The following is a 19,403-nucleotide window of genomic DNA, read 5'->3' as shown; positions in this document are numbered from 1 at the left end:
GAGTAAATGACTGTCGTTGGAACATTACTTGTCACATGGTCAACACACTGGACATTCAGAGTGGTTATGAAATATATGGTGATTCATTTCAAGGTTAGTATGACCTGTTCTCAGGTATGTTGGGTAAGTGCGTACTGACCATTGAGGTGATGGGTTTCAACCCAAAACAATAACCAGAGAGTACACTGCATCAAATAATGGATAGAATCTTGATGAACACTTGAAGTCCACACTCTTTTGAATCAAATGTGAAAATCAACCTACGTTTATTTTTATGTGACATTGATAAACTTTTGACAGTTTTCCCAGAATAAACCCGATGTAGGCTATATAGGTCAGAAATTGTCAGAGTTGAGGTATCACTGCTTCCGTTTAAAAATAAGAAATACTGACCTGTCTGTGGTTGAAGTTCTATCAGTTGTGACCACATATCTCTGGCAGCTTGTGTGTAGTAACCAATCTCAGCATTGGGGTGCAGACCGAACACTTCTGGGGTGTTAGCCAATGGCAATGTCTCAATGTATTCTAATGTGACAAAAAACAGACCAATGAAAACACGGAATTAAACCATGATGGCATGCATGCGTGCACATAGTTCACATTTACCAAACTGATTATTTGGAAATTTTTCCAGTGACAATTAATGATAGTCTGAACACAAATTTTTATATTTTCTATAAAATATCTACAGGTGATTACCCTTTGGGACTTTTCAATCAAAACATATATCAAGGTTAAATGCAAATTACAGTATAAACAACAAAACTGCTGACTTCACAACCATTTTCACTGTTGTTTTTGTACTTTCTTTGTAGATGTGTTCCATAATTACTTTTAAATTCTTAACTGAAATTCAAAAAAATATAGCATCACCTCAGGAGGAAAATTGTCAAACAATTGGCATCATGTGACTTGGAGTTTGTGAAATTCGCAGAGCCATCCATTTCAATTTCAAATCTGATCTAATAACTTATGAAATATTCATGAAAAATAAATCCCTATCTCAGAGTAAATATTTTTACTGTGCTTCTGAAAATGTTCTCATGGTGAAGTGACTCACATATCATTCGCATAAAGCAGGCAAAATTAATTACTAACTTGCTCTGTTTTTTGCTTAGAATTGGCACGTTCTGCTTCAGTTTACAAACCTAGTTAAAACAACGGTATGTATGATGATATTGATGTGAGTCGCACTTACCAACATAAACATCTCTTGGTCCGAGTTCTGGAATGCAGTAATCTACCTGCTCATTGACGTAGAAGTGGAACGGTTGGAAGGTATCAAAGATGAAATCACCCATGTACTCATCCATGTATGTGTTCAAAACACGACGGTCAAAGCTGTCGATGGCACGACCTCCATACATCACCTAGTAGCAAACAAAAAGTCATGCAAAAAAATATTAACCTTTCTTTTTCTTTGTTTATTCAGCATGACTTATGCCAATGCCTAGTGACTCTGATGCTTGAAGCTGATTGGCTGTTTTGAAATGATAAATAAATGTTGATGATATATAGCCAACCAATAAATTAAAAGCTTCAAGAATGCTGACATAACAAGAATAACCTCTCAGAATTGTTTTTGATTCACTCTTATTATTTCCATTTCATTCAATTTCCATACAGGGATAGAGTCAGTCAAAGTGTATCTCTCTGTCTATTCAATATTGAATATATACAACCAGTGATGTTTACATAAGTTGTTGATATTGCTTTAGATTCCAAAGTTTTTTAATATTACTGCTGATCTGCTCACTGATTAAACAACTATCCTGGACACTGATGCCTGTGATAAAAATAGCAAATATGATAGGCAAGCAGGTACCTAAAGAACAAATTATCAATTTTCACTTACTTCACCGATGAGGTACTTCAAACTGTTCCACGGTATTTTGGTTTCGTTGTTCTCAAAGGCTTTTGTCAGGTAAGTGTTCAGGATACTCATACACACATGGAAATCTGACTCGTTGAAGTCATAGGCGATGTTCCAGCCAATCTTCCCGTACTTTCGTCTCTCTTGCACCACGGCATGGAAGAAGGCCAAGGTGAAGACAAGCGGTTTGAATGCCGGGTGAGGGCAGTCTTCCAGCGCGGGAGCCGAGATCTTGAAGTAGGTGCTGCGTATGTTCAGTTTCAGGCCATTTGGAGGTTCTGTTACAACCTGGGAAGGATGAGAACAGTTACAAGTATTGTTACCTTGTTGTGTTTTCTCAATGCTATGATATGGTATCTCACACTTTAACAGTCCTCCTTATCCTGTTTAACCCTGGTTCCCTGTAAACATGCAGGTCCACAATCACAATTCACAGCAATGGGCCTGGGTCAAATCATTGTGGAGAAAGGCGGTAAGAACTCCACACAAACCATGAAGAGGTTCCATACATGCTTGTAGAACTTCAAGTAATGGGAGCTTTAACAATTTTAATGATTTTTGGTATCATTTATGAAGTTTGATCAAGGAAAATGACTGCCAGAGGGAAGAAGGTATTAAAATTTTATTGTAGTTTTGCCAAAGAACTTTGAAGCTGATGAGCGATCAGTATGCTTACATATTTATGAGATCACCAGTAATGTGACAAGACATTTCTAGTATACACAAGAGAACGACCGGGTAATGTGTCTGTTGTTTCAGTTTTGCCTAGACTTTTGTACCAAAAACTGACAATTTAAAAACATGAACCCTATTGCCCATAATTTTCAAATATATACAGGAAGGGGCCACTATGTTTATTAAAAGTACGTCAGGATTAATCCAAGAGTGTAGAGGTCATAGGGGTGACTTACTTTCAGTGAACGCTGGAGAATACCAATGGGGAAGTCCGGTGTTGGATCGGTGGTCAGCCACAGGCGGAAGTCAGGGTGAGGTTTGACAAGTTTCTCCAGGGCCTTTTCTAGTTCTCGGAGCCATTTGACCAGCAAATGACAGTTCTGTAACATCAACCACTGTCCACGGGCAATGGCAGTTTCCAGTAGTTGTAGAGCAATCTAGGAAATAGAGTAAAACCAAAGGTTGTCATATCTGCACACACTGATTAAAATAAGATCATTTGCCTTTAAAATGAGATCTGATTTAATGATTTATCTGACAAAAGATGACAAAAAAGTCTCTCAGGCCTTATCTTAATTTTTTTTCTCTGCAAAATTGACAAACTTGTTACTTGCTTTATCAAAAATATTGCTACAGCCCAATGTATTGGTGACTACTCTGACTGTGTTCGTACTGTTGTTCTGATCAATTGCAACAAATTTGTCGTTCTGGTTAAATTTGGTAGCGGTACCTTTCAAGAAAGCAATTATTGGAATAAAATGATGAAAATTCTTGCATGCTTGAAATGAATGGAAAACTATACTAGGGAGAGTTTTCACTGGGCCATCAGTATCAAGAAACAATCTGTGACACTCACCTTTTCTTGGCCTTGACCCATAGAGAGGAATTTAAGCCTGTTTCCACCAAACCCAGATCTCTCTGCTAGCTTCATCAGATCACTGGCAGGATCTGATCCGGGGCTCAAAATGAATACAATGGGTGCAAAGGGGTTGCTCTGTTCAAATATGGACTCAAAGCTGATCACGGGCGGAGTTACATACTTCTCACCCATGCGGCTACACACAAAGTCAGTCACTGCTCTGTAGACACGATCAACACGGAAGCAACGCAGGAGGCAGAGACGTTGAAATTCGGACAGGTTTTCTCTGTACTTGCCTGGATATGGGGATGACTCTGGTGCATCTAAGTCATACCACTGTATCGAAGATAAAACAATGCCACAAAATGTTAACCTTTTTGAAGTACAAGTACAACATTTTACCAATTTTTTTGAATTTTTCTGTAATTTTTTTGATAATTTTGAACCAATGAACATCACTTTTCATTGGTAGGCTACAGTTTTTTGATCAACATTTTGGAAAAAATCTGAAAAAATTGCCTGGGTTATACTTTATAAGGACAACAAAAATCGACTTAGGCACTCAAAGAGATAATATTTAAGCACACATTCTGATTACACGTTTTTTGATTCTAAGCTAAGTCTAGAGTCCTTTGAGCTCACCTGTCTCCAGTCTTGGTGGTCACGTTCAATGTCGCTGGGTAAACTGCTGAATGCCTCGGGAGAGGCCTCGCTGAGTCTCATGATGTCTTCCCAGGTCTGGTCCGGAATCCACTTGGCCGGTTTATTTCTCTTGCTCTTGTCCAGGGAGATGTTACCCTTGATGAAGAAGTCAAGCTCATCCTGGGGCATGTTGCCCTCGGCTTGCTCCAGCTTGGCGGTCATTTGGAAGGAGAACAGCAGCTTGTGCTTCTCAAACAGACCTGTACGATAATTGGTACACATTTTTGAATATTTGCAAGATGTGAAGCTCGTTATTCTAAAACTAAGATTTTTTCACAAAAATGTCTTATTTTCAGTACTAAGCCCTCCCTCTTTCCTTCTTGTAAATCCTCCTACCCTATTGGATACAATGGGATCATACCACGGCCCAATAGTGAAAGGGTTAAAATGTGTGTTTCTCACTTTTCATCACAATTTGATGATTATGACTGATATATTATGATAACAAATGGAGGATTAATGAATATATGGTGACAAGTAAGGTGTGCATCAAACACTAGTACATGTACAGAACAGCATTCTACAATCAGCTGGCATTTATGAATTGACAACTCTGTCCCTATACATCCACTAAATCATTTTGCTAAATAGTTTCAAATTTGTATAATTTGACTGGCTTGCAAAAAAGCAGGGATGGAGTAGTTTATTTCTTTCAGGTACATTCCTCAATGACAGGATCTGCTCATGATTTTTCTGCTATTAAGGAATTCTAGAATTTGGGAATTTGGGAATTTTACTTCAGCCTACCTGTGCATGCATAGTTGTACACATTATGGGTCAGCGTATCCATGATATTCTTGAGCCGTTTGACCAGGATGGAGTCTGGCAAACTCTTTCGGAGAGAGTACTGGAAGACATCCAGGAATGAAGCCAGGGAATACTGGTACATGGAATTGATGAGTGCCATTTCAGCCAGCACAAAGAACAAGATGGCGCCACGTTTGGCTGCTGGTCGGTAGCCATCACGGAGTTTGTCAATATCGATGGCTGTCTTAGCTGCTAGCTTCAATTTGTCTGATACCTAAAAGAAGGCAAAGGATGGTCAGTATATGACAAAATGACATAAAAGGATACAATAAAATAAGAATAGCAAAGAAAAAAAACAAATATAACTTGGAGAACTTAGATATGCTTCTGTATCACTAATGTAGAATAATACATAGAAGATTTATGATGAGCTGTCCAGGCAAACACATTCAGTTAACCCTTTGAGCGCTGTAATTTTTTCCCGCCAAAAATTTAGTGTAACATTTTACCAATATTTATGAAATTTTTTGTAATTTTTTTGATAATTTTGAACCAAATTTACGTCACATTTCATAGGCTACAGTTTTTTCTCAAAATTTTGGCAAAAATCTAGGAAAAATTGGCTGGGGTTCATTTTATTAAGGGGACAAAAGTAGACTCTGGCGCTCAAAGGGTTAATAACACTGCCCCACCTTTTAATACTAATACTGTACTCATTTCCTTTGCCCATGTTTCATAGATACTCACCTCTGTGGCTTTGGATTTTGTGTCTTCCAAGGTCTGTACCAACTCTGTGTTATCTAACATGTTACCAGTGGATGTGGCCAGTTCTCTCAGTAGAGAGTCCTCCAAGTCTTTCAGCAGTTTCTTGTTCTCACTTGTCTCCTGGATCAACCTTTCTCTCTGCTCCTCAAGTTCTTTTCTCTCAAAGCCTACAATCACACTCAGTAACTGATCTTCTAGACCCTGTAGATTAAATTGGTAATGTTCAAGTTTTTATCATTCATCAAAAATTTTCACTTTTTTTCTCTGTAATAAGTGAGAGTTCCAGAATTGGTATGCAAAAATAACCTATTTGTGAGAGTTCCAGTATTAATATGAAAAAATAAACATTTTTCTAGAAATTTTGATGAGAATTTTTGAAATCAATCTTAATTCCACTGATTTTCTGAATGAAGCTATAAAAATTACACGCTGAAAGTTACAGCCACATGCAGCTGTAATTAGAACGAGTGTACTGAGATAAAATTTTGTCTGAATTTCTGTCTACATTAAAAAATCTTGCATGCATTTTTATATTTAGTAACAAACCTCCAAACATGCGATCAGTGATATTCTGAATACATGACAGGCATTCCGAACATGTGACTTATACTGTGACACGGGGAATGGATATTTTTCCTCAGTGCAAAAGCAATCATCTGAGAACTCTTCACAAAACTTTCATTGGCAGCTTACCTTCAGTGTTACAGTGTAATTAATGACCATGGCTTTGCCAAAAACAGCTGGGGTATACTTGGGATTGGCAAGCTTGGTGTTCAGGTACAGTCTGAAGTTGGGATCATAGTCAACTTCCTTGTCACCGAGTACAATGAACTGTCTGCCTTGCACACCTGTAAAGTCATAATATGATAACGTTTTCCAATTGAGGCTACATCCCATTGTACAAATTATAACATTTTATTTAAATTTTTGCAATTTTTTTCATGTTTGCTTTAATGACTAGTCACAAAATATGCAGATAAAGATAGAAATTAATAATCGTAAATTGAAATGGCCGATATCGCAGTACAGCATGCAGGTACATGTTCATGTCAAAAGTTTTACCCCTGAAAGCTGCAAGTACTGACATCAGGGAATGTCCAATGGTAGAACATTGTTGAAGTCTGCTTTGCATGCTGTAAGTATATATGCAATGCAAGATATTTTCTGGACTTAAAGAGGCACTCCCACTTGGTAACATTTTTAAAACAAATTTTTTTAATGCCAGCGGTCGATATTTGACGTGGCGACTGCACGCAGATCGCGAGATATCGATAAAAACATGTAATTCCCGAGCGTATTTTTCACATCCCTAAGTTTTACGATTGTTTCTGATTATGACCCGAAATCCCCAGGTTTGTTGTTGTGCTTATTGACGATATTCTAGGGAGTTCATAATAAGTTCGAACGACACAATTTTACCTCCCACAGCGAAGACTTTTTATATACAGCATTATGCCTTCACTTCAGGTAAGTTTTTTTTTTATACTTCTCCTTAGTTTTTGTTGTTTTCATTATTGTCAGTCAGTTCTGTTATATTTTTAACCAATACCACATAGATATCAGTTGTTACGTGTAAAATATTAGCAGCCTCTAATGACTACATTTTGTCGTCTGCCACACAGGTACGCGTGGTTCGATACATAGCTATGTATCAACAGCACATATCTGCACATATCTGTGCTAGTCACCTATGCGAATTCTGGTGGAATCAGCAGACTTTGTTTTCCATTTTTCTGAGTCAATAAGACTGGGCTTGCCCCCACGGGGCATGACCGATCACCGACGCAATCCTGGTACTGTGGCGTACAGCAGCGTTAGCGTAGACTGGTATTCCGTAGCTTAGTTGACAATGGCCCCAGTGCCGAACGTTCGATGTTCGGAAGCTGAATTTAGGTGGGCCACCGGAATTCAAATTTTTACTATTTTGGGGACATGTTTTTATCGATATCTCGTGATCCTCGCGCAGTCGCCGAGTCAAATATCGACCGTTGGCATTAAAAAAATGTGTTTTAAAAATGTTACCAAGTGGGAGTGCCTCTTTAATGTCAATTTGTTTATATGGTATGTTTCTGACAGCATAGCACAATGATCTAAAATAAAAGTCTTCAAAACATTATGTAATCTTTTGCCACTTGACTTGAAATATTTTTTTCAATACAAGCTTCTATGGATTATAATCAACCATACCTTTGATATTCTTCTCCAGCACATTGTCAATGACAGGATCTATGTACTCATCAACATCTTGGAAGAGGAATGGAAATCCGTACTTGATGGCCATTTCCAGCTGCTTCAGGAAGTCAGGGTCATTAAATGTACAAACCTGTAAGAAAGAAGCACAGGTAAAAAATAATATCAGTGTTAGAGCACTGCCTGTTATCAAATCGATTCTTAGTGTGAAAAATATAAGTATTTTATGTTTTTTGGAGAAATTTGGGTTATGGTCATACATGCTGATATGTTAAGTCATATTATTTAAATTACTGTTTTTTCCAAGTAAATTACAAAACTTCATACAAAAATGAGCCGTTTACCATTACTTCTTTACACGAATGACCAGACATAACTCTTATTTTATTTTTACTCATTGCACTTTCCTCACATTTTCCCAGTTTTTTCTCTTTCCTTAATCTCGCAGTCCACCATTTGCTATGCAAAAAAATCATGCAATATTATCAACTTTAATTTTCTGATGTGTGAATGTTCTATCTTTTCCCCAATCACTACCACACTGCATCATTTCTTTGTAGCCATATTATTAACCATCTGCTGTCTTGGCGAGTAATTACACCTTGCTCAGTAAAGTCCTGGTCTTACTTTGAGGTTATTGGCCTCTTCTTTCTTCTTGATCCAGTTCAAAGCCTGCTGTTGGGGGTCAATACACATGGGGAAACGGCTGGCTCTGGTTGTCAGGATACCATTCTGAATGGACAGCTCGTCTGGAGGTAAACCCTCCGATCCCCATCTGAAATATCCAGACCACACATAGTGTTTAGTTTTTAAAGCCACAGGACATATGAAATACCACTGTGTGTAAATAAACTGGTAAAAAAAGTTTGCTACAAGTGTGAAGAAATTTTAATGGGATGTAGAAATGGGGGAGTTTGTTCTACTGATGTTCTCCTGATATGTGAGTGGTATCTTTACAAATAATATTTTGCTACTCTTCATAGTGGAAGTCAAATGTACCATCTGTTTATGTGTGGCCTTACAAGAGGATGTGTATGTTGACAAAAAAAGACATGTATACAATCTTCAGCTACTTTTAATTTTGAGATGATACAGTAAAACAAGCAATCTAAAGATATAACTTAAAAACAACTGCAAGGGGAGGCAGGAATTAGAAGATTATTATTATAATACTCTAATCTGTATTCCTGCTAATTTTTTTCCTTCTATGAAAACATGATGATGAACCAATCACAGTTGAGATAAATAGGAAAAGGCTGTTCTTATGGATGAGTTCATTTGTTATATTGAAAGTCTATGGGTACATCATGGCTCTTTCTCATCAAAAAAATTACGGTGGAAACTAAAAGATGAGGGTTCTACAACTCCCAACGTGTACAGTACCTGCTGATTTCAACATCATCTGTCAGAAGACTCTCAAGTCTGAAGGGATCACTTAGTGGTATGCCTCGCTCAGCTACTCCATTCAACCACTCCTCGTAGACCAGGTCTTTACGGAAGTCCCAAGTGAATGCACCTACGTAGCTAAGGAATCCAGCACACAACAGACAGTCTCCAAGGAGACGTATGCGACGTTGACGCAAATCTTCCAGGTCCTTTGTCCATCTGCAGATAAAAATGGATTAAGTATTTTACATTGGCCTCCATGAAACCTTAAACTTTTAAAATTCCTTTCACCTCTCACATAGGAAAAATATTCATATACATATACTGATGACTAGGGCTTGTAAACATTAACCTTACGCTAATTAAAGATTGTCTTCATACACGGTATCAAATTGTGTAGTTCAGTTTCTCTGTTATACCCTTTGTTTCATGATGTTGAGCTATTACAGCCAAGAAAAAGAAATTAATATGTACAATTTTGAAATAATCTAGGAACATGCACAAAAAGTCCTTAAAATACTCTAGGATTAAACACTACAGGCTCTGTTTCACCATAACATAGGTGTCTATTTGTTTCCAGGGTTAATATTTCATCAAGTTATAAACTGTTCTCAAAAACTGCCGAAAAAGAAAACATTAGTCATTACTTTCATTTTTTATTAAATTTAATGAGAAATTTTCACTGGAAATCAAATTCCATGATTCAACAGTAAATCCTAGTGAGCAATGAATGCCCGGATAGAATAATCTTTGTTTTATGTGTCAAAGCAATCCATGTTGTACTGACCTGACATTTTCTGAACCCAAACCAGAGATGAGTTTGTCAGCAGCGATGAGTCGTCGTTCCATAATCTCTGTCTCTTCCTGCAGTTGCTGCCTTTCTTTGGTCGCCTGTTCGTACTTCTCGCCCAGAATACCCAATTCCCGTTCCAACTTGTCCACCTCCTTGGTGATCTTGTCCAATTCTCGCTTGGCCTGGTGGTATGATCTCTCCAGACGGGCCACCTTCTCTCTCTTGGGCTTCACTTCCCTGGCTACATCGCAGTATCCCATGACGGCATCAACGAATTTCAGCAGACCAGAGCCAGCTTTACTGATGTCTTTCATTTCAGCTGGGGTGGTGTTCAGTTCCTTCAGAAATCCTCTGACTGTTCTTACCTGTAAATGGGCAAAGATGGGATTCTCACATTTGGTTGCATAATGCAAAGATTCTACTTACTGTCTTCCATATCAAGATTTATAAGATTTATAAGTATTGCTTTTCAGCTCAGTATGTGTATGTGTCTGTATGTGCCTTCGAGTGTCTGTATGTATACGCGCACATAATGTATAGATAAATAGACAGATAGATATGTTGCTACTGAATACTGAGATCAATTGTTGTCCATCATATATGTATGTGTGTGTGTGTGTGTGTGTCTACATGTTTTGAGTTATCGGGGATCCCCACCTGCCAAGGTTTTGGTAGTAAATCGATTGCAATCTTTTAGAATGCCACAAAACCTGCAGAACATCAATGTCTATGGCTTGCCATCATTGCATGTCACTTAATATTCACTTTCACAATTTCTTCACATTTTGTTTTGGATGGTACAACAACTTTAACATGTTGAGATGATACAATCGGCATTACTACTTAATTAGTTGACTTACTTGAGCACCAGAAATGTTATCTACATCCATTTCCTGCAGGGATTTCAAGAAGTTTGGTTCGGCCATCATTGCCTTTGCTGACTTCCAGGAGACTTCTTTGATGCCTCGTAGGACGACGATACACTCACAGACAGTCTGTACAGGCTTTGGAGGTTTAGCAAAGGACCTGATGATCAAAGCAGGCAAATAGATAATGTTTTGGTAAGGTTGGAACACAGGTAAATGTTGCAGCGTTTCCCAGTCATTTCACGGGAGTTCCCTCTGGTATATCAGTGCAATCAGATGAGGGGACAGCAGAAATGTTACCAGGTTTTCCAAATGACGTTCTCTAACCTTAGATAAAATACTGATACAATATCATCATCAGTTCTTCATTCTCAAAACATACAGGATTGGTTTCCCATTTAGCGGTTAATTAATTTGAGTATAAATTTATCTTTGAACTTTTGATGATGGAACTTTGTTCTTTTCTCTTTCTGTTAACTTTAAAAAATTTTAACATCCATGTTGCGTAAATTCTCCATGTGTACACACATTGACTGCACGCAATGGTATATTAATGCTGCTTGTTTTTAGTAGCTGTGGAATATGCCTATTTCTAGACACAAGTGGCACTTTGAAGTCTTTGAAACATTTTGAACAAGTGACCGAATTTGGAAGTTCTGTGCATTACAGAAGTCAATACAAGAATGCTTTGGAGTGATGCTTATCACAAAGTTGGGCATTCTTTCAGGGTGTTGACCTCAACATGAAGCATTCTGAAGATACCAAATGGCAAGGTTAAAACACTCACCTAATTTCTGTGACGTCCGATTTATCCAGATCTTGAAGTGCAATCCTGGCTGCTTCCAACGCCGGCAATGCCTCTTGCAAAGCTTCCTCAGCTTCAGCCTGGAAAATATTGTGGAGTCATGAACAATGCAATCAGTTGCAGGTCTGTATATTCCTGGTTTGTCACACATACACACATGTACACACACACACAGACACAGACACATACACAAACACACAGCAGCAGACCTCAGAGAGTTCACAGTCCCTAGAATGACATCAGGTTTGTTTAACTTCCATGCTGTACAATGGGCATGTTACCAAAGAATGTTGTCAATATTTGCATATCTTGAGAATTCAACGCTGCAGACAAGATGATGAGGCAACTTCAACCCTGTTCACCCCTGATTCCTTGTAAACAGGTCCACATTCACCATTGATTACAACTGGTTTGCAAGGTAAAGCATGGTGGTGAAAAGGTTAAAGTTCAACAAAGTTCAGTAACAACAAATATCTCTTTTCTCACTTCACGTAAAAAAGACAACTGTGACAAACTTCACCAAGGTAAACTTACCTTCTCAACTGCAATGACTTTACTTTGTTCTTCAATTTCAATACCTTTGGCAACAGCTATTTGTTTTTTGTCTGTGGCCTGTGCCGTACCAGATGAGATCTCCTCCAATAGTTTTTCACAGGCTTCCGTCTTCTCAGTCACGGCAACTTTCTGTACAGCTAGCTTCTCATTGAGTTCATTCAACTGGATACTGGCTTCCTCAAGTTTGGTCATACCACTCTCAAGACGGGTACACGTTTGAAACAATACCAAACACGTCAATTGTTTTAACACTTTTCTGTACAAGATGGGTACAAAAACAGCAGCAACAGATTTTTTAAAAACATGCATCAACTTGACAAATTGTGAAGTTTCTAATTTTGCCTCTCATTTTCATTATTATTATCACCATAACCATCATCATCATCATCATCACCATCACTCATCATCATCATCATCATCATCATTAACATTACCATCGCCATCACTACCATCATCATCATCCTAATCATCATCACCATCATCATCACCATCACTCATTATCATCATCATCATCATCATCATCATAAAGTTTATCATCGTTTAGTAGTTTGCAATTTCATGATTGCTGGTTTTTATTATGATCGTAATTGTGATAAGATATCTCATCATCATATCTCATCATCTTCACTGAAAAAAATCATCTTTTTAAACACTCCAATGAATGAGACACTGGTGCTGTATGATCCCATGATATAACCTTTGAACCCTGACCCCTTAGTAAACTTTGACACCATGCAAGGATTTCACTTGAGAGGGATGGAAAGGGTTACAAACAGTCTAGCACTACCAAGATTTCAGTTTCCATCTACAATGGACCTATTACCACAAAAGCTCTTTTAATTTTGTCATATATACTGAGTGCTGACCTGAGCAAGGATGTACTCTGTTTTCTCATCCAGTAGCTTCAGATAGGTACTGGTAAAGTCCAGATAATTCTTTGGGGTCACATAGTTGTTACGACGTAACTTCTGCTGGAATTTTATACTGTAGGTACCAACGGATTGGTGTACAAAGACGACATGTTGTACAACTGCTGGTTTGTGTTCATCAGGAATGCTCTTTATCTGTATCGAGAATAGAAACACAGATTACAACATGTGCATGCATGCATACATACAAACAAATATTGCAACCAGATATGAACTGAAAATGCTCACGTGTTTCATACAGTTATGTGTAAATTTGAACCTTTGCCACATGTTTGCAACTTCATTGAAAGTATTATGATCAACATAATGAACAATAATCACCGCCGAATAATTCTCAAAGGTCATGAAGTATACAAATATGTAATTAGCTGAAATAAAAATATTAAAGTTCTTTGACTGCTGTCATTGTATCACCATTTTATATAGCAAGTGTAATTACCGTTGGCCAAGTCCTTCAAGCCATATATGCCGAGCTGTGAAAGCTCATTAGATATGCAAATTGTAATTAGCTGACATGAAAATGTGAAATGACTTTCGATATTGTTTTAACCAGGTATAATCATCAATGTTGTCATGTTTTGCCAACTTTGATCAAGTAAATCCCAGTATATATCCCTAAAAGCAAAGTTCATTAAATATGTAAATTAGGAATTGACTTAAGTAAAAATGCTTAATGATTGTCAATAATGTTGTATCATGGTATCTGCAATATATGTAGCAAGTTTTGTCAACTTTGGTCAAGTCAATTCAGATATATATCTCTAATTAGGAAAGTTCATTAAACATGCAAATTAGGAATTGGCTGAAGAGAAAATGCTTAATGACTTTCAATAATATTGTATTACAGTGTCTGAAATGTACATAGCAAGTAACATCAATTTTGATCAAGTCAATTCAGATGAATATCCCTAAGTAAGAAAATTCATTTAATATGCAAATAGGAATTGGCTGAAGTAAAAATGTCTTTTGACTTTCAATAATGTTATATCACAGTATCTTTGATGTATATAGCAAGTTTCAATGACTAAAATCAAGTTAAATTGTATTGCTAAGTTATCCCTATATACCAAAAATCAGACCTCTAGCTCTATTGGCTGGCTCAGAATTAGATATGTGCATAATTAATGAGGTACAGGATGTGATGTCATAAAGTCTCCCATCATACCAAATATGAAGGGTGTAGCACTTGTGGTTACTTAGTTATGGCCATATATGTATATTTGAGGTCAAAGGTCATCGGGGTCACATGACATTTTGTCAAAAAAATGGTATTGCTAAGTTATCCCTATATACCAAAAATCAGACCTCTAGCTCTATTGGCTGGCTCAGAATTAGATATGCACATAATTAATGAGGTACAGGATGTGATGTCATAAGGTCTCCCATCATACTAAATATGAAGGGTGTAGCACTTGTGGTTACTGAGTTATGGCCATATATGTATATTTGAGGTCAAAGGTCATCGAGATCACATGACATTTTGTCAAAAAATTTGTATTGCTAAGTTATCCCTATATACCAAAAATCAGACCTCCAGCTCTATTGGCTAGCTCAGAATTAGAAATGCACATAATAAATGAGTTGCAGGAAGATGCCAAGGTCAAAGGTCAAGTGGAATCCCCAAAATTGTGGAGAGCAATTTGGTCCCCTACTGGCCATTGTCCAATAGACGCTGGCTGTCTTGGACTTTAACATAGGCCAGAATAAGCCATTGCCATAGCTTAGCTGCATAGGTATAGGGTAGGTCAAAGGTCATAGAAAAATCAGAAAAATAATACTTTAAAAATCTTCTTCTCAAAATTGGCAATACCTGTGACTTTGATATTTGGCATGAAGGAGCAAGGCTATATTAGGTCTAACCAGGATTAGGTTGGTAGCGGGACAAGTTGACTGGGGTCGAGTTGGTTAGGGGTCGAGATGTCCAGAAACCATGGTCATCATGCTTCCCATAGACTACCATGTATCACAAAAATTAAAACTGTGATAACTTCATTAATATGCAAGCCACGCCCACCAAAACCTTTTCAGTTCTAGCCATTTGAATTCTGAAGATGTCTACAAATTTGACTGAAATAAGTTCAGCGTTTTTGAGATAATGGGGATACAGACACACAGACAGACACACACACACACAGACATGGCTAAACCATATGCTCACGTGTGTGAACACTGAGCAAAAAATGATTGAAAAAAATAATGCACACCTGACCATGCTCTTCTATTGAGAAAACTTTTCTTGATGTCTTGGCAAGATAATATCAGATTACTTTTAAATACTTATATTCTAACAAACATCCATGAACAGCATTGAAAGGTGTTCGATGCACAAGCTCAACTTACTGAAGATTTCCTCAGCCAATGATCTGGAGTGTGTTATGTTTTGTTGTATTTTGTTGTTTTACCGCATTTCTCACTGTAAACAATCTTGTAGATCCTGTAGATTGCTGACAGAGAATAGTCAGATCTTGATGTATGCTATCAAAATTCAGATTTGACTGATGTCTGCCACAGCTGTTACGAAAAAACTACATTTTTTTAAATAATCGTCACAGTGCTGTTGCATCCACTGATTGCCAAGTATTTACCAGAGCAGAATCAATTACACTTACGTCTTCTCCAGCCAGGAAAGAACTAGCTACGGCCTCCAAGGCCTGACGTGGCCAGGGCATGAACCAATCAATGCTACAGTTGTTCACCAGACCTGGGAAGTTACGGCAGCGGGTACGAAGCACATCACCAACAGGCGACATGGCCAACACCACGTGAAGATTGTCTGCACACCTACTGATGAAGTACTGCCAGATACTCTCCCTAGCTGGGCCTATTCCAAGTTTGGCAGCTTCATCACGAACCTGTGGATAGACAGAAAAGAACAGATCTCACAATTGTGCCATGATTTCTAAAATGAAAATACTTCTTGAGGTAACTAACCAATTTAATTCTTCTGTCACTGTGATTTGGTGCAACCCTCTTTCTGACTATAGGTGCTACCTCAAGCCTATTTAAGGGGGATAGTTGACCCTATGCAGATAGAGGGAAGTAGGAAGGGGAGGGTGAAAGGCTGTTAAAACAATAAGATTTAAACAGTGTGCCCACAAACTTTTAGGATATCAGAAATCTTTAAGTTGAGTAAAGAATTTATTGAAATTTTCTTGAGTCAGGCCAATTGCTTGTCGATTTAAAGTGTAAATTTTTTTCATTCATGAGCAAAAGGGAACATTCTTGCGCAAGAGGTCTCTTTATGATGTAGTGGGCACACTGAACTGGTACGTCGACTAACAAGGGACCAGGTCATAACCACATGTGCATAATACATGTATATAATTGTGCTAATTTTTTTTACTATCCATTCAACATTAACATTCAGTGACTACAGGTCAAAATGGTTAAATTCATGTGGGAAACTGATTTCTTGACCTGTAGAAGTATTCTAAGTGCGCAAGAAAAAGTATTTGTAAATTGGGTATTGAAATACAGTCGATTTCTCATTGTTGGTATTTCAATAGTGATTGCCAGCATAGGATGTCCCATGGTCTTACCTGTCCAACGATGGCTTCCTTTTCATCATCAGGGAACAAAGCAGGTACCATACCAGACGTCAACATGTTATTAATCAACTCCAGAAAACCTACCAGGCACAAGACAAAGATTATCATGATTGAGTTTTTTGTCAAAAATCTACAGAGGCAGTAAAGGTGTCATAATAATCAACAATGATAATATGAAAACATTTCAATGCAGTGTCTTTTAATGCACCTTTTCATTTCCTGTCTTTCATACTTGAGAATTCTGATGTTTAATATGACATGTCAGGTAGTATGGACTTTTCACATTTGTTGGCATTTTGAAACTTCGCCTTGGAATAGAAAGTATAAGGGCATGTGTCAAAGGTTAAAGGTTACCTTCTTGTGCAACATGTGCATCGGTGAATAAGAACACCATCTTCTTTCTCTCCAGACCAAGTTTGTTGTAGAGGATCTTCAAATCCTCACGGAAACTGCTCTCATCATAGCCCCTACTCAAAGTGATTTCAAAGACACCACATCCAGCGGCGAAGGCTGCCAGCTTGGTTAAACTCTGTTTTCCACTACCACCTGGTAAAGGAGTGAAGATAAAATGAATGTGATGAATGGGGTTGACAAAGATGTAGACGTAGTAATCTATTGCCTGGGCTGAGTTTGAAAATATTTCACAGCAGCTTTCCCTATGTATTGTACAGGTCTATAAACAGTGCCACTGTGGACCATACCATGGAGTGAAAAAGTAGGCAAAACAAATCTGAGATTTTTCTTTGCTATTCTCGATAAAAGATTGGTATCCTGAGATTCAATTTCAAATTTGTGATGAACTGTATGGCTGAAATCATGGTGATCCACAGGGCTTGACCTTCATGTCTAAGTATTTTTTATATTGCTGTGGTTCATGCCAATATCTGGCAAAAACCTTGAGACCAAATACAGAACATAAAAATAATCTTTATTTACCCACACCTGCCAAGAAGATGTTTTCAAATTGTGAAAAGGTGCTATCATTAAATTGTGAAACAACTTCACTATATTTCCTCAGAAGGACTGGATGGCATATAAAGTTTTTTTGTGTGGACTTTACTCACCAACTCCAACAAGCAATGCATGGCCTTGATCCATACGGATTACTCTATGAATTCTTGTCAGATGATCCAAGGCATCATCAAAGAGTACCAGATTCATTGGTGTGTGGTTGTCATTGTATTCTTCTAAGATCTACACAGTAAAAATAATGATTCAGAAGTTCACTGATTGCATCATCATTTGATATTGATTTTGATGGCATAATTTGTTTGGTTTCTGTCATGGGTGTGGCTGCATCCCCTTTCCTGTTGGACAGTATCATTTCTCCATCGGCCAAGTTAGTAAAAAGTGGTATTGAGCCAAAACTGCTTTTTTCGTCCGCTTGGCTTGGTCTGTTATAGAAGCTTTAATCCGTAAAATTCATGTTTACAGTATCTCTGTTTTCAGGGGCATCAAATGTTCAATTTTTGTTAAATTGCACCACATAGGGCATGTTGTGCTTCACTAGTTTTCACCAAATTGAAGTGTAGGTGAAATATCAACTTGGCAGTTATTAAGGGATACAATGTACCGGTAGAACCAGACCTAATCTTTTTTATGGTAGTAATTCTGCTGATTTAAGGGGTCTTTCATAATAACAAACTGTTGATAGACCCTCTAGGGTGATGGTAAAAGAGCTGATATTTTCTTTCAGAAGGATTTCACAAACCACACTTACCTCTTGAAAGAGTGCCTTTGCTGCATCATAGTCTTGGATGTCCTCATACAACCTGACTTCTCCTTCATCCAAGGCACATCTATAGTCACCAAAGAGTATGGGGTCTTTCATTGCTACTGCAACATGGTCCTTGAAATGGTCCTCCAAAATGGACTTAATAAAGCCCTGTGGTCAATGCAGAAACACATGGCAAGAAACGTTAGGGTGATACTGATCAATTTTAGTATACATTTTGTTCTAAAACTGTTTACTGAAACATTTCTGTGATACAAGTGGTACCACTTGTAGTGAAGAAATGAAAAGTTAACAAGAAAATGTGATGTTTGTCTTTCAAAAAGAAAAATTTGATGTTTGACTTGCCAACAACCACTTCTGCATCAATGCTAAAATTCTAGGGACTAATAGGAAAAACGTATGAAATTAAAAATAAGTACATATATGCTGCAAAGGGAAAATGAAACTATGTTTCTGGAACTGAAAATCAAATATTTACACTTCTAAACATATAATACAGCTGATCACAAATTACAAAAGAATAATTAAACTCATTAAAATGATATTTTTCATGAAATCAGTTCAGCTTTAAAGGGCATCAGTCATCACACATACACATGTGCAACTTTCTTGTTTACAAATTATGTAAGCAATTCAAAATACTCGCAGCAACAAAATTCAAATGTTACAGTATATAACACAGAATGTGAACTTGTATCAGAGTTCTCTATCATGTGTAAGCCATGTGACATTTTGGGAACTGACAATGACTGTGGTCCTTTAAAGATATACTGTCACCTGTTTCAATTTTGCCACAGTCACCATGGAAAGAGAAAATCTAATCAATCACAGATTTTAAGCAGGTGGCCGCTTTTTAAAAACAGTGCCCTCACATGGGCATTTTGAATACCAAGGAATGCCCCTTTGACCATATATGGGCATATTTAGATTACAGGTTTACCTTTAACCCTTTCACCCCCAGTTCCCTGTGTACAG

At 37.6% G+C, this 19,403-nt stretch overlaps 1 protein-coding gene across 2 annotated transcripts in view; it reads right to left on the bottom strand.

Annotated features, from left to right (window-relative positions):
- LOC139145363 (dynein axonemal heavy chain 10-like) overlaps window positions 1–19,403 on the bottom strand; it is a 66,445-nt gene that overhangs the window by 5,441 nt on the left and 41,601 nt on the right. For both annotated transcript variants that reach the window (XM_070716482.1, XM_070716483.1), the window contains 22 exons: window positions 18,414–18,578; window positions 17,758–17,887; window positions 17,048–17,239; window positions 16,685–16,773; window positions 15,755–15,997; window positions 13,084–13,280; window positions 12,196–12,430; window positions 11,644–11,741; window positions 10,851–11,016; window positions 9,985–10,355; window positions 9,195–9,416; window positions 8,439–8,586; window positions 7,809–7,944; window positions 6,315–6,469; window positions 5,604–5,822; window positions 4,857–5,130; window positions 4,050–4,309; window positions 3,405–3,743; window positions 2,785–2,985; window positions 1,856–2,161; window positions 1,199–1,370; window positions 394–525 (listed from right to left, as the gene is read on the bottom strand). In XM_070716482.1, the coding sequence (XP_070572583.1) occupies window positions 394–525; window positions 1,199–1,370; window positions 1,856–2,161; window positions 2,785–2,985; window positions 3,405–3,743; window positions 4,050–4,309; window positions 4,857–5,130; window positions 5,604–5,822; window positions 6,315–6,469; window positions 7,809–7,944; window positions 8,439–8,586; window positions 9,195–9,416; window positions 9,985–10,355; window positions 10,851–11,016; window positions 11,644–11,741; window positions 12,196–12,430; window positions 13,084–13,280; window positions 15,755–15,997; window positions 16,685–16,773; window positions 17,048–17,239; window positions 17,758–17,887; window positions 18,414–18,578 (4,450 nt within the window). The remainder of the gene's footprint in view (window positions 1–393; window positions 526–1,198; window positions 1,371–1,855; window positions 2,162–2,784; window positions 2,986–3,404; window positions 3,744–4,049; window positions 4,310–4,856; window positions 5,131–5,603; window positions 5,823–6,314; window positions 6,470–7,808; window positions 7,945–8,438; window positions 8,587–9,194; window positions 9,417–9,984; window positions 10,356–10,850; window positions 11,017–11,643; window positions 11,742–12,195; window positions 12,431–13,083; window positions 13,281–15,754; window positions 15,998–16,684; window positions 16,774–17,047; window positions 17,240–17,757; window positions 17,888–18,413; window positions 18,579–19,403) is intronic.

This window comes from Ptychodera flava, chromosome 12, assembly GCF_041260155.1.
Source record: "Ptychodera flava strain L36383 chromosome 12, AS_Pfla_20210202, whole genome shotgun sequence".
Classification (NCBI taxonomy): domain Eukaryota; kingdom Metazoa; phylum Hemichordata; class Enteropneusta; family Ptychoderidae; genus Ptychodera; species Ptychodera flava.
The sequence above is the reverse complement of the archived record's forward strand: the minus strand, read 5'-3'. Positions and strand labels throughout refer to the sequence as shown.